The sequence below is a fragment of the Malus domestica genome, chromosome 12 (genome assembly GCF_042453785.1).
Source record: "Malus domestica chromosome 12, GDT2T_hap1".
In the NCBI taxonomy this organism is placed as follows: Eukaryota; Viridiplantae; Streptophyta; class Magnoliopsida; order Rosales; family Rosaceae; genus Malus; species Malus domestica.
In genome coordinates this window covers 1,091,730-1,107,295 of record NC_091672.1, presented here as the reverse complement: position 1 = coordinate 1,107,295, position 15,566 = coordinate 1,091,730, and the positions used below count along the sequence as shown (strand labels likewise).

At 39.1% G+C, this 15,566-nt stretch overlaps 1 protein-coding gene across 3 annotated transcripts; it reads right to left on the bottom strand.

Moving 5' to 3' along the window:
- Positions 1-72: 72 nt before the first annotated feature.
- Positions 73-14,500, bottom strand: LOC103423163 (uncharacterized). Of its 3 annotated transcripts, XM_070810100.1 has the most exons (14): positions 14,315-14,332; positions 14,036-14,219; positions 6,126-6,348; positions 5,751-5,908; positions 5,518-5,663; positions 5,256-5,318; positions 5,060-5,152; positions 4,773-4,934; positions 4,148-4,239; positions 3,735-3,895; positions 3,197-3,477; positions 1,946-2,503; positions 1,707-1,836; positions 73-701 (listed from the first exon to the last, which is right to left on the bottom strand). In XM_070810100.1, the coding sequence occupies exons 1-14, from the start codon at positions 14,315-14,317 to the stop codon at positions 466-468; spliced, it is 2,490 nt and encodes an 829-aa protein (XP_070666201.1). In that variant the 5' UTR covers positions 14,318-14,332; the 3' UTR covers positions 73-465. The 3 variants fall into 3 exon arrangements, with proteins under 3 accessions (XP_070666201.1, XP_070666200.1, XP_070666202.1); XM_070810099.1 differs by having other exon boundaries at positions 14,036-14,500; XM_070810101.1 differs by lacking the exons at positions 14,036-14,219; positions 14,315-14,332 and adding an exon at positions 6,948-7,161.
- Between the last annotated feature and the right edge of the window lie 1,066 nt (positions 14,501-15,566).

The following is a 15,566-nucleotide window of genomic DNA, read 5'->3' as shown; positions in this document are numbered from 1 at the left end:
CAAACACAATTTGCTCAAAACAGTTGAACTACAAAACATTCGAATGAGAGAAATTGAAAAGAAACATCAAAATTGAGGCAATCGAAAAACATATTTGATCCGTCTAGCTGCCTATTCAGAACACTGGCATATACATTGACAACACATTCAGAAACTAACATTCTTATTGTCATAGAATTCTGGCTCAGATTCACAAGAAACACGAAGCAGAACCAGTTTCTTCCTCTCTCTAACGGCATCCTTCGCCGCCAAACCACATTTCCCCCCACCGAAGTGAATCACACCCACAAAATTGCAAAAAAGAAGATGAAAACTCACAGCTGCATTCCATCAACTTGTCTTCCACGACCATTACAAGATCAAAAGATATGGGTCGAACAACGTGTAAACATGTTAGCTGAGAAGGGATATAATGCCGGAAGCCATTTTTCTTAATATGGAGCAACCAGAATCCAACGACCGCAATTATTTAGAGTCTTTGTCTTTAGACTTCTTTTGTTCAGAAACCCTTGCTCCTGTGATCTTACAAACAGGCTCATCCTTCGACTGGAGAAGCTTGAGATCTGGATGAACTTTGAGATCTCCCATTACTATCTTTTGGTTAACATCCAACTCGCTCAGATCCACATCAATATATGGAGGAATCACATCAGCAGGACAGAGGAACTTTACGGTCCTCTTGATCGTATTTAGACAACCATCTGCCAAATTGTACAATGTCAACTCGTAAGATCATCAAAGCAATATGAATAACAATGCAAACTGATCGAAAGTAACCAAAACAGCAAACTAGATTCTAAGTACAACAAAAACCATAAAGTAAGACCCTTCACGTACTAAATTTACAGTACATAATATATATCTTAGAATTCGAAAAGTAAGCCATTATCAAATTCAAGTCTCCCTCTATAATTGAAACTCTAATTTACCACCCGCAAACTAATTTGCAACTAACATTCAGGTCCATGATTTGAAAATGATTATACATAACACAGAAAGCAATCTACCAAAATCAATAGGGAGAACCACCTTAAAAAACATAGACGCACTCGACTCTTGGAAATGGATGGTGAAAATTGTTTCCATAAAAGCGAAACTTTTTTCTTTTGACAAAATCCTTGTATAATCCCTGACAACTTCCGGGACTTTTCAACCTAATTTTAGTTACAGATTTGAGCCAATAACATGCTCCACAACAAAAGCTTCGTATGCTCAAACAACGATGTTAGGAATTACAGCTTTGAGACCAAAACTCCCAATCATTTCATAATCTCTTGCAAGAAACAATGACTTCCCACATAAATTCTCAAAGCATTCAAGATTTCAGAATGTTCCATATCCACAAAGGCTCATAATAATCCAGAACTACAATCTAAAATCTGATAGTATCTGAATGCTATGTTGTGTTCAAAACAAGCACCTACATTCTTCTTTTCTATATACGTCTAAACATAAAAAATCGAGGAACACAACAACGGAATTATGAGAAAGGAACAGTGGGATATAATCCAAATGAGACCAAGTATCATATTTTGCTAACTACAATAGTTTGTTATATGCACAACAGAATGGTGGCAATGTTGAATCAAAGCATGGCATACACAACAAGAGGATAGAAACAGACAGTGCAAGCGGAAATTCGCAACAACGGAGTGAAACAAATGAAATCCCATACAACAGATAGAAAAAAAGGTGGTTTCTTTTACTTTTCTTCAATCCAGGAGAGACATCATCTCCTCGAAATACAAGAGGTATCTCGACTTTCAACAAAGCATGGGAAGGAGCCCTTATGAAGGTCACATTCAGGGGTGCGTCCGTCGCAGAGTGCAGATGAATCTAACAAAAAAACACAACATTTGATAAACCCTAACAGCAAATTAAATTAAATTCATTTGGATTAAATTTGTTGAAGTTATTAGAGACTGCAGAGTGTAAGACTACATACCGAGCGAGGCAAAACGCGGACCCGTTCAACGACGTCGTTTTCAGAGTCGAAGTCGGAGCGAACCTCGAGGTCGAAGAGCCTGGAGAGGAAGAAAGAGCGGCCGAGATGACCAACGAGCTTGCGGATCTGGTTGGTCCGTACAGAAATGAGGCGCTTGTTGCCTCCGTGCTGGCCGTCCTCCTGCTCGAAAATGATGCTGGGGACGCGGCCGGCCTTGCGCTCTTTGGCGGAGATGCTCTTGCCGGACGTGGTGCGTGGGACTGCGAAGATGGTCTCGGCGTACTTCGGGTCGGGTATCGGGAAGGATGTGGTGGATTCGAGGTCGCGGTCGAGTTCGGGGTCCGGGTGGAGGAGGGCGGCGACGGATGATTGGGCGTAGCGGCGGAGTTGGACTTGGAGTGCTTGGGTGAGGACGGCGGCGCGCTGCCTCTGGAGGAACATTTTGGAGTGGTGGCCTGCTGAGGACTGAGGAGAGTTGGAGAGGAAATGAAATGTTTGGGGTTTAGGAGGGTTTTTCCGTTGAGTCCACAAGCGAATGGGGGGATTTATTTTCTGTGGCTGGAGACGTAAAAATAAATAAAAATCAGGAAATTAAAAAAGAAACAAAACTTCGAGTTCGAATTACATAGTTTTGCGCTCATCATCATAAAGATCATAAAAAAAATGAATAAAAACTAAAATTATTTAGTTAATTTATTATAGCAAATACAAAGACATAACGGTTCGTAATAATTTTATTAATTTGGTTTATTTGTTTCTATACAGTTTGATGAGTAAACGATCTATTTTTGCAAAGACGATCTTTATAGTGATTTATAATATGAAAGAAAGAACGATTCCAATGAAGATAAAAGCACGCTCCGTTGGAGAAAAAAATACAGACAGCATCATGAATCCTTTTAAGTGTATGAGAAGGTAGGGGAAGAAGAAGAAGAAAGCGCCTTTGGAGAAGACATACATAAAGCATAAATCCATTTCATATCCAGTACAAGACTGCAGTTAAAACTCATCACATGTAGAATCTAACATCCTACGACAGACAAGAAATTGTAAGGTTCGCTGGTGCAAAAATTACCTACATCGTTCCTACCGTGTTCTATACAGCTCTCTACAGATTCCTTCAAGGAGGCAGTTCAAGTTAGTGTGACCTACCTCAGCAGTTACAGAATTCAACCTAAGCCAACTGAAAATAGCAGACGCCATAGTCAATATGACACTCTATGTCAGTCACTACCACTTAAGAAAACCTACTCGATCTGTGCTCCCCACGACATTCTCATCTATGGAGTCTGGTTCACTTCCCCCAGTTTCATCTGAACTCTCGCTTGGAAGGAGTTGTATGCGATCAGCATGCTCGATGAGCCAATTAGGGACTTCAGGAGATGCTGCCCATTCTGCTATAGCTTGGCGGGTTGATTCATGTGTGAAATCATCCCACTCTTTCCTTGTGAACTTCTTTCTGTTCTGCACCTTGTGGAAGGTTGAATAGTACTCCTGTTGGTTAGGTGCCCTGGAAGATGGGGACATGACACCTGCAACAAACAGAAACAAATAGCATAATTTAAAGTGTACAATGGTATGCTGACCATACACGCCTACACTCTTGCCTGATATATAAAGCTGAAAAGGGAATGGATATTCTGCATTTGGCATGTCGACTCAGTTTTTTCTAAACAGGTGGCAGAAAAAACTCTTTGTTAAAAGTACATAACAAAACAACTACCGAGTACCTGCAACGGCAAATCAGTCAAGATATGCATAAACGTAACAGCACATTAAATAAAATTACCTGTAACAGGAGAGTCAGACCAAGCAGATAGACTCCTTCGGCTGTTCCAATTCTTTTCTTGTGGACTAGACCTGCTAAGAAATTTTGGATGACTTTGTCTACCCTTGACCTGTTTTCCCTTCGGCAGACAAGGACTCCCACTCCCAGCATCCGACTGATGACTGCATGGAATGATGATAAAATGTTTTAATGTGACAAAACCCTTTATCAATGATCAGGGGACACATCCATTCATCTAACTGAGCTTTCTTGGACTGCTAATGTTTACCTTCCAAATACAAAACCTAGCCAAGAAATCTAAACTTATTTCAAGAAAAACATAGCACCACACAAAAAGTTAAAAATTATTTCGGCTAAAACGCATTCACTTCCGTAATACCAAGAAGTATGCAGGTAAAGAATGTATTACTTACGATTTGAGATGCCATTTCAGAGAAGTAATCAACTTGCTGATAATCCAGTAATTAACCAACGCGCCCATTGCTAAAGGAGTATCGAGAGTGCTCTGAGAAAATGAAAAGAATCAATAACCAAATATTTTGGCAATTACATCAAATTATAAAACTAACTTTAACATAAGATTACTGAATAACCAATTCAGTCATAAGTGCATGTGGGTCCGTAAGACAAATATAAATAAGAAAAGGGTTTGAAGAAACATTGTCCTAATGGTGCCAGGCAATAAATGGTGTGTCTATGATCTAGGAATTGATCCTCCAAGGAACAAGTAATAGACAAGAAACACAATCTAGGTGTATTGCACTTGGCTATGGGAAGTGACATGTGGTATATGTCTACTGAGCATTGAGTGTCCAATAATCTACTAGCTAAATCTTAGGACACAAAGACATGGCCCTATAATCCAACAATTCCAATGATTCTCCTTTGACACATATCGGCTATAAAAAGTCCCTCAAATAATTTTAGCAAGGTACATAAAGTACCATTACAAATTTCTACCCCACATAGTTTAATTAAGCAGGCAAACATTTGGACTCGAATATCAAGAATACAGCCAAAAGGAATGTGAGAGAACACCTGCAAGATGGAGGTTGTTCCAATGATACGCATAGCCCACTTGACAAATTGTGCTATACCAACATCTACTGTCCCATCTTTTGAGACAACAAACTTCCTCACAATCCAGTACCCTAATGCAGCTCCCGTGAGGATAATTCCCACTAGTAAAAATATAGAGACCTGGCAGAAAAACACGAGAAGACAAGACAATAAAGTGATCCAAAGACAAAGTTTCAGAAACAGATAATTTGTCTAGATATTTATGAGAATTTTGCGAATATAAGATTTAGGGAACCAATACTCACTGGGTTATGCATCTCTTCACTTAGCCCAAAACTCAAAAGAATTGAATTTACCATCAGTGAAAACTGATGAACAAGGAAAGATCCTGCTCCAAGCTGTCAAAGGCATATAAATTGTAAGAATTACTTGTACTGTCAATTACATGAGGTTAATAAGTTACCATGAAGCAACGGTAAACTTCAAGACACTAAGTGTTACCACTGATCCATATATGGTAAGATAGAGGACATTTTTCCTTCCAGTTGGCAACAGCTTCATTCCCTGAAAGATTAAAGACAAACAATGATGCAAAACATTACCTACAAATTTGCAAGCTAAAACTGCAGGTGAAAGATAATGATCACAAAACCCTGTAATTACAATTCATTTTAGAGGAGATCTGAAATTCAAACTACCCAATGAAAAACTAAGAGCATGCAAGTCAAACGAAAATACATCGGAATAAAAAAAGATAAATTACCTGGAAGAGAATGATTATAATGACCAGAAAAACTCCTATAACCATTGAACTGGTATAATAAAAAGGTACCCAATTGCTGACAATTGGTGCCAACAACAGTAAAGTAAATCCCAGTGCCAGACACACAAGGCGCCATCTCTGAAAATCTGTACAGACAAAAATAGATAACTATCAGAGCCTGCAAATTGTAGCATAAGCAATTATAGTCAGCCACACTTTTATTTTTATCAGACCTTCTTCAACAGTTATGGTGACAGAGCCAGGTATTTTGCCAATGAACTTGACATCGACATATCTTTCATCATAAGGCGACATGACAGAGCTCCATAACCCTTTCTGAATATTTTTCCAATCATCCTCTTCACACTGACATAATCCAAGCGTATTATTCCTGTAAAAAATTCATGAGTGAGACAAAACAATCCACAGAAAAAAGGTGTGCATGTGTGTGTGAGTGCAACTAGAGAAAATGAGCATGGGAAAGAGAAACACAGAGAGGGAGGGAGGGGTAGCATATGGTGCACTCATAACTCAGTCAATAAAACACAACTATCCTTAAACAAAAAAACAGAATGATTGTAACAGTAAAGATGAGACATTTCACTCACCTATGAAAACAGACTTGAATTTTGCTATGCAACCTCTCCGGGATTGCAACAGATGTAGACAAGGTGATCTTAAGTGAACTTGCATAACTCCCAAGTTTTAACCTGGATATACCAGAAACTCGTGCCCGTTCACAAAATATAACATCTTTAGAACCAGGCACAGCTGAGTGCTCAGAAAGAGGTGCCGGGATGACTTCTAGTACTGGGTCTTCAATATCAACACCTGTGATTTCAACATTGGTAAATGTTAGTTTCAATATGCAAACAAAACACCGTAGTACACGAGATATTTCGAACTCTTCAAAGTTAAAATCCCTAAAATTATAATAGACATACTGTCTAGCTATAGCAGATTAAAAACTCAAAATCAAAGCGACATTGAGCGGTAAGGTGCAACATATGTTATCAGACCAAACCCAAAATGGTATCACGCTAAACAACAATATTGAAACTAACATTCCACTTTAAAGGCCAAAAAGTCGACATTTTTTGAAACCCTAACGGGCTAACAACTTGACATTTCCCTCAAGCATACAGCAACCGAAATAAACCCTGAAGAGGCATAACGAAACCCTAACCCTCTATCTGCCTTACAGGTAAGGAAACAACAAAAGTGAGACTAAAACGTAATAATTTTCACAGCAAATAAATGCAGAGCAAGTCAAAGTGCAAGTTTTTCTCTCTTAAAATGGAAATAAGTAAACAACCCACATACTCAAAACATCAAAAAAAAATTTCACTGATTTTCCTAAAATTTTCTCGGGAAACAAACAGGCGGCGACGAGCAATTCTGAACAAAAATTGACAAATAGAGATAGATACCTTTGAGTTCGGTGGCAGGTGAGAGGGTCGGAAGAGAGAGACAGAAAGCAAAGAGAAGAAGGAGAATGGCGGAGAAGAGAGAAGAGCCCATTGCATCGCACACTCGCTACTCTCTCTCTCTGTGCGTTCCGAGAACGTTTTGGCTCTAAAAAGTGTCCATTTTTTATGTTTCAAATTCCAAATTTTAAAGAAAGATTTCTTATCGAGGGAGTAAAATCATCAGGTTTTGGGCCTTGAAGAAAAGGTCTTGGATATTCGCTGCCCCAAAGGCACCGTGGCCTTCGGGCTTTTCTTATCCTTCATCTCATAGGCACCGATAGAAAACACACGCTAGTTTCACTTAAGAAATTGCATATAGAAGTAAACTTCACAAAATTGAAACTCAATATGGAACAAGACTCATATTATGAGGAAAAATGTGAGTAAATGTAATCAGTCAAAACTTAACATCTTTAGGACGTAAGTAGAACACACACAAGGGGTAGTTAAGGCCAACTTAGAATGGGTGCCTCGTCAAAATCTTGTCAGGCAAAAATACCCAGTTGGACAAAATGATCCTGATCGTAGGAAAAATAATATATTAATATCAAAGCAGCCATTGGCCGACATTGGTGAGGGTGTTGAAGGAATACAAAGCAGCCATTGGCCGACATCAAGGGTATAAGTCCTACAACTTGCATGCATCGTATACTCTTAGAGAATGGGGCTAAACCATCTCGAGAAGCTCAACACCGACTCAACTTCAATGATGGAAGTAGTGAAAAATGAGATTATCAAGCTACTTGATTGTGGAGTGATCTATCTAATATCTGATAGTCGTTGGGTTTCACCGATCTAAGTTGTTCCCAAGAAATCTAGCGTCACTGTGGTGAAGAACGAAGAGAATGAACTTGTGCCTACCCGTATCCAAATCGGTTGGAGAGTCTGTATTTATTATAGGAAGCTCAACGCCACCACAAGGAATGATCACTTTCCTTTGCCATTTATTGACCAAATGCTTGAAAGGTTAGCTGGTTATGCATTTTATTGATGGTTAATCAGGTTATAATCAGATTGTCATAACACCGGAAGATTAAGAAAATACCACTTTCACGTGCCCATTTGGTATATTTGCTTATCGTTGCATGTCATTTGGTTTATGCAATGCACTAGCCACACTTGAAAGATGCATGGTAAGTATTTTTTTCAAATTATGTTGAACAGATCATTGAAGTCTTTATGGATGATTTTAGTGTTTTTGGTAAGTCATTTAATGATTGCTTGGCTAATCTCACCTTAATCTTGAAACGATGCATTGAAACTAACTTTGTTTTAAATTGAGAAAAATGTCATTTCATGGTAAAATAAGTCAAAAATAGATCTTGTACGCTACTTACCCTCTCCCACTTCGGTGAGAGAGGTTCATTCTTTTATTGGACATGCAGGATTTTATAGGCGATTTATCAAGGACTTTCCAAAAATTGCACAACCCATTTGTCGTCTCCTTCAAAAGGAGGTGCACTTTGACTTCAACGAGGAATGTGCGAAGGCTTTCAAACACCTCAAGGAGATGCTCACTTCGGCCCCTATCATAATTCCACCAGATTGGAACCTTCCTTTTGAGCTCATGTGCGATGCCTCAGATTATGCAATTGGAGCTATTTTAGGCCAAAGGAAGAACATGCAGCCACATGTCATCTACTACGCTTCCCGGACCTTGAATGATGCTCAATTGAACTACTCCACCACTGAAAAAGAACTCCTTGCTATTGTGTTTGCATTAGATAAGTTTCATTCTTATTTAATTGGCACTAAAGTCATTGTTTACATTGATCATGCATCTTTGAAGTATTTGCTCACAAAGAAAAAAGCCAAACCAAGGCTTATTTGCTAGATGCTTCTTCTTCAAGAGTTCGATATTAAAATTAGGGACAAGAAAGGGAGTGAAAACGTAGTGGCTGACCACCTGAGCCGTTTGGTGCACAATGAGGAGTCCTTACCTATCCCAGAAACGTTCCCAGATGAGCAGTTGTTGTCCATTGAGGTAAGTGAACCATGGTATGCAGATTTGGTGTCTAAACAAGCACCAACGTGATAAACTTAAAAAGGATGCACAATTTTATGTTTGAGATAACCCATATTTGTGGAAATATTGCCCTGATCAGATTTTACGTAGGTGTGTGCATGAGTCCGAATTTCATTCAATTTTAACTTCATGTCACACTTATGCATGTGGGGGTCATTTTGGCACCCAAAGAACATCACTTAAGGTTCTTGAATGTGGATTTTATTGGCCTACTCTATTTAAGGATGCTAGAACTTTTTGCATAACGTGTGATCGTTGTCAAAGAACAAGAAACATGGGTGTAAATGACCAAATGCCGCAGACCCCTATCTTTAATGTCGAAATTTTTTATGTGTGGGCCATTGATTTCATGGGTTATTTTCCTTCTTCTTATGGTTTCACTTATATTTTGCTTGCGGTTAATTATGTCTCGAAATGGGTGGAAGCAAAAGCCACCGATACTAATGATTCTAGAGTGGTTGCAGATTTCATCAAAACCAACATCTTTTCCAAATTTTGGATGCCGAGGGTGATCATAAGTGATGGAGGCTCCCATTTTTGCAATCGGACCATTGAGGCGCTGTTCAAGAAGTATAATGTCAAGCATAAGATTTTGACACCTTACCATCCTAAAAAAAGTGGGCAAGCCAAGGTTTCAAATAGAGAAATCAAGCAGATTTTGGAGAAGATCGTGGGACCAACTAGGAAAGATTGGAGCATGTGTTTGGATGATGCGCTGTGGGCGTATCGTACAGCCTACAAAACACCACTTGGGATGTCTCCATTTCGGCTAATCTATGGTAAACCATGTCATCTCCCTGTGGAATTAAAGCACAAAGCACATTGGGCTGTCAAGACATTCAATTTGGACATAGATGCGGCTGGAATGCATAGGAAGCTCTAATTGAATGAACTTGAGGAAATCAGGAACGAAGCGTATGAGAATGCTCGTATTTACAAGGAGAAAACCAAGGCATTCCATGACAAGATGATTCGTGGCAAGACATTCACCAAATGGCAGAAAGTGTTGCTTTTCAACTCCCGCCTACGTTTGTTTCCCAGTAAGTTACGTTCTAAATGGATTGGTCATTTTGTTATTACTAATGTTTTTCCTTATGGTGCAGTCCAAATTCAAAGCTTAAGGAACAACCAAGAATTCAAAGTGAACGGGCACCGTTTGAAGCCCTATTATGAGAATGTCGAGGGGCAGGTTGTGGAGGATGTACCCCTCCATGCCGTGGGCTCCGATGAAGTCTGAATTGAGGTATTCGTTCGGCTGGAAGACGTTAAAGCAAGCGCTTCTTGGGAGGCAACCCATGCATTCAACTAGGGAACAATGGAATTCTTACTCCAAAACCAGATTTGTGTTCCTAGACCCTTCTCTTTACTGCATTTATTTTGCCATGCTTAGTTCGTTGTTTGCTTTTGTATGAGTCTATGTTTGAAACATTGAGGACAATGTTTGGTTTAAATGTGGGGGGTTAAACAAATGCTTTTCATTGAATTTTCGTGGGATTTATTCACCTATCACTTCTAATGTTGTTAATCACTGTGTTAGTGAGTTTTGAAGTGTTTTTGTGTCATATAACAGAAAAAAAAATCGAAAAAAAAAGTTTTGAAAAATATCAAAAAAGAGTCGCTTTTGTGTGTTTGTGTCTTAGGGTACCTTTCAACACAATGCTGAGGATTTGGTTTTTAATTACATGACTGTTAAAGAAAGTTACAAACATGGGTGAAAGTTTGATATTTTTCAAACACACAAAAATGACTCTTTTTGATATTTTTCAAAACTTTTTTTTTCGATTTTTTTTTCTTTTATATGACACAAAACACTTCAAAATACATTAAAACAGTGAGTAACAACATTAGAAGTGATAGGTGAAAATCCCACGAAAATTCAATGAAAAGCATTTGTTTACCCCCCCCCACACTTAAACCAAACATTGTCTTTAATGTTTCAAACATAGACTCACACAAAAGCAAACAACGAACTAAGCATGGCAAAATAAATGCAGTAAAGAGAAGGGTTTAGGAACGAAAATTTGGTTTTGGAGTGAGAATTTCATCGTTCCCTAGTTGAATGCATGGGTTGCCTCCCAAGAAGCACTTGCTTTAACGTCTTGCAGCCGGACGAATACCTCTATTCAGACTTTATCGGAGCCCACGGCATGGAAGGGTACATCTTCCACAACCTGCCCTTCGACATTCTCATAGTAGGGCTTCAAATGGTGCCCGTTCACTTTGAATTCTTGGTTGTTCCTTAAGCTTTGAATTTGGACTGCACCATAAGGAAAAACATTAGTAATAACAAAAGGATCAATCCATTTAGAACGTAACTTATCGGGAAACAAACGTAGGCGGGAGTTAAAAAGCAACACTTTCTGCCATTTGGTGAAGATCTTGCCACGAATCATCTTGTCATGGAATGCCTTGGTTTTCTCCTTGTAAATACGAGCATTCTCATACGCTTCGTTCCTGATTTCCTCAAGTTCATTCAATTGGAGCTTCTTATGCATTCCAGCCACATTTATGTCCAAATTGAATGCCTTGACAGCCCAATGTGCCTTGTGCTCTAATTCCACAGGTAGATGACATGGTTTACCATAGATTAGCCAAAATGGAAACATCCCCAGTGGTGTTTTGTAGGCTGTACGATACGCGTACAGTGCATCATCCAAACGCATGCTCCAATCTTTCCTAGTTGGTCCCACGGTCTTCTCCAAAATCTGCTTGATTTCTCTATTTGAAACCTCGGCTTGCCCATTTGTTTGAGGATGGTAACGTGTCAAAACCTTATACTTGACATTGTACTTATTGAACAACGCCTCAATGGTCTGATTGCAAAAATGGGAGCCTCCATCACTTATGATCACCCTCGGCATCCAAAATCTGGAAAAGATGTTGGTTTTGATGAAATATGCAACCACTCTAGAATCATTAGTACCGGTGACTTTTGCTTCCACCCATTTCGAGACATAATCAACCGTAAGCAAGTTATAAGTAAAACCATAAGAAGAATGAAAATGACCCATGAAATCAATGCCCCACACATCAAAAATTTCGACATTGAAGATAGGGGTATGCAGCATTTGGTCTTTTGCACCTATGTTTCTTGTTCTTTGACAACGATCACACGTTATGCAAAAAGTTCTAGCATCTTTAAATAGAGTAGGCCAATAAAATCCACATTCAAGAACCTTAAGTGATGTTCTTTGGGTGCCAAAATGACCCCCACATGCATAAGTGTGACAAAAAGTTAAAATTGAATGAAATTCGGACTCATGCACACACCTACGTAAAATCTGATCAGGGCAATATTTCCACAAATATGGGTCATCCCAAACATAAAATTGTGCATCTTTTTTAAGTTTCACATTGCTCCTTGTTTAGGGCGCTTGGAACTTGTTTAGACACCAAATCTGCATACCATGGTTCACTTACCTCAATGGACAACAACTGCTCATCTGGGAACATTTCTGGGATAGTTAAGGACTCCTCATTGTGCACCAAACTGCTCAGGTGGTCAGCCACTACGTTTTCACTCCCTTTCTTTTCCCTAATTTCAATATCGAACTCTTAGAGAATAAGCATCCAGCGAATAAGCATTGGTTTGGCTTTTTTCTTTATGAGCAAATACTTCAAAGATGCATGATCAGTGTAAACAATGACTTTAGTGCCAATTAAATAAGAATGAAACTTATTTAATGCAAACACAATAGCAAGGAGTTCTTTTTCAGTGGTGGAGTAGTTCAATTGAGCATCATTCAAGGTCCGGGAAGCGTAGTAGATGACATATGGCTGCATGTTCTTCCTTTGGCCTAAAACAGCTCCAATTGCATAATCTGAGGCATCGCACATGAGCTCAAAAGGAAAGCTTCAATCTAGTGGAATTATGGTAGGGGCCGAAGTGAGCATCTCCTTGAGGTGTTTGAAAGCCTTCGCACATTCCTCGTTGAAGTCAAAGTGCACCTCCTTTTGAAAGAGACGGCAAAGGAGCTGTGCAATTTTTAGAAAGTCTTTGATGAATCATCTATAAAATCCTACATGTCCAAGAAAAGAACGAACCTCTCTCATCGAAGTGGAAGAGGGTAAGTAGCGTACAAGATCTATTTTTGACTTGTTTTACCATGAAATGACATTTTTCTCAATTTAAAACAAGGTTAGTTTCAATGCATCGTTTCAAGATTAAGGTGAGATTAACCAAGTAATCATCAAATGACTTACCAAAAACACCAAAATCATCCATAAAGACTTCAATGATCTGTTCAACATAATCTGAAAAAATACTTACCATGCATCTTTGAAATGTGGCTGATGCATTGCATAAACCAAATGACATGCGACGATAAGCAAATGTACCAAATGGGCACGTGAAAGTGGTCTTTTCTTGATCTTCTGGTGCTATGACAATCTGATTAAAACCTGAATAACCATCAAGAAAACAATAAAATGCATAACCAACTAACCTTTCAAGCATTTGGTCAATGAACGACAAAGGAAAGTGATCATTCCTTGTGGTGGCGTTGAGCTTCCTATAATTAATGCAAACTCTCCAACTGGTTTGGATAAGGGTAGGCACAAGTTCATTCTCTTCGTTCTTCACCACAGTGACGTTAGATTTCTTAGGAACAACTTAGATCGATGAAACCCAATGACTATCAGAGATTGGATAGATCACTCCACAATCAAGTAGGTTGATAATCTCATTTTTCACTACTTCCATCATTGAAGGGTTGAGTCGACGTTGAGTTTCTCGAGATGGTTTAGCCCCCTCCTCCAAGAGTATACGATGCATGCAAGTTGTAGGACTTATACCCTTGTCGGCCAATGGCTGTTTTGTATTCCTTCAACACCCTCACCAACTTTTCTTCTTCTTGTGCCGTGAGTGTGGATGAGATTATGACGGGCAAAGTCTTGTGGTCTCCCAAGAAAACATACTTCAAATGGCTTGATAATGGTTTGAGTTCAAAGGATGATGGCTGTATCACTGAAGGAAGCATCTTATTAGTAAAAACAGAATCTGAAATTAGGATTGGAAGCTTACCATATTGTTGTGGCAGCAATTTTAGGGCAACCACCATCTCAGCTACTTCTTCACAAGGGGGCACAGCATGAAATTCTTCAATTGTGTCGTGGGTGTGGTTTATTACCACCTCTTGATTTTTTAGTCTCATTCCATTTGTAATGACCGTTTCAAATGCATCCTCATGTAGTTGTTCAAGATGTGTCTGCACTAATGAATCAATAATATCAACAAAAAAACAAGAGTGATCATCACTAAGGTACCTCATGGCTTCTGAAATTTGAAAGTCAATAATGTCACCATCAAATTCCATTGTCAACGTTCCCTTGAACACATCAATCTTGGTGCGAGCTGTCTTCATGAATGGTCTTCCAAGTAGAATCAGCAATGGAGAAGAATGAGTCGAATCTTTCATCTCAAGCACATAGAAATCAACCGGAAAGATTAAGTGATTAACCTGCACCAAAACATCATCCAAAACTCCTTTTGGATAAGCATTAAATCGATCGGCTAATTAAATAATCACTCCATCATTTTTCAGCTCACCTAAGTTCATAGATGCATAAATTGAATAGGGCATGACATTAATGGATGCACCTAAGTCTAATATGGCATGTTCAAACCGAGTATTGCCAATCACACAAGGAATTGTAAAGCTACCGGGATCTTAGCATTTAGGGGGTAGTTTGCGTTGCAAGACAGCTGAAACATTCTCACCTACCCTTACCATGTTTTTGTTCGAAATCCTTTTCCTTGTTGTGTAAAGTTCTTTCAAGAATTTAGCATACTTCAGGACTTGTTTGATTGCATCCAAGAGTGGGATATTGACTTATACCTTCCTAAACGTCTCAAGAATGTCATTATCATTCTCTTCCTTTTTTAATTGCATAAATCTACGAGGAAAAGGTACATTAGGTGGAATATGGTTAGAATTAACAAAATTTGGAACTATCTTACATGTGGTGGACGGTTTAAGTGGTGTAGGAGGTTGCGGCAAGGTTGTTTCCTTCCTTGCCATGGCCTTGTCTTGTTCCTCCTCTTCAAATTGCAACTTCTTGTCCTCTTTTTGACTTGATTTGGATGGTTGTGGATTAGTTCCTACCTCTTGTCCACTCCTCAATGTGATTGACTTGGCAGATTCAAAGCCTCTTTTTGGATTGATGATGGTGAAGCTAGTTAGTTTCCCTTCTTCTTTAAACTTTCCCATGAACTCTACCATCTGCCCAATTTGTTTCTTCACTTCCTCCATCTCTTTGACTTGATTTTGGAGTCCTTGAGTCAAAGAAGTTAGTTTTGAAAGAACTTTATCATTGTCCAAAGACGAACCTGAATTTGTTTGGGCAGATTGTGGTGAAAGTTGTGGTGATGCGTATGGCATTTGATATAGCCCAGGAGGTGGCTGTCGAAATCCTCCTTGTTGTTGAGGTTATTGAGGTTCCCTCAACTTGAAGTTTGGATGATCTCTTCAGCCCGAATTGTAAATGTTGGAGTACGGGTCATTTCGTGGCTGATTTTGGCCTTAATAGCCCACGACATAGGCAGTTTTCCATCA

What these genes read in the sequence shown, in the direction of transcription:
- LOC103423163 (XM_070810099.1), bottom strand. Translation starts at nt 14,429, where the DNA reads ATGAAAGATTCGACTCATTCTTCTCCATTGCTGATTCTACTTGGAAGA. An exon ending in ATTGCTGCCACAACAATATG is followed by an intron (nt 6,349 to 14,035) that starts GTAAGCTTCCAA and finishes TTGAAATCACAG; the next exon opens with GTGTTGATATTGAAGACCCA. An exon ending in GTGAAGAGATGCATAACCCA is followed by an intron (nt 4,935 to 5,059) that starts GTGAGTATTGGT and finishes TTTTTCTGCCAG; the next exon opens with GTCTCTATATTTTTACTAGT.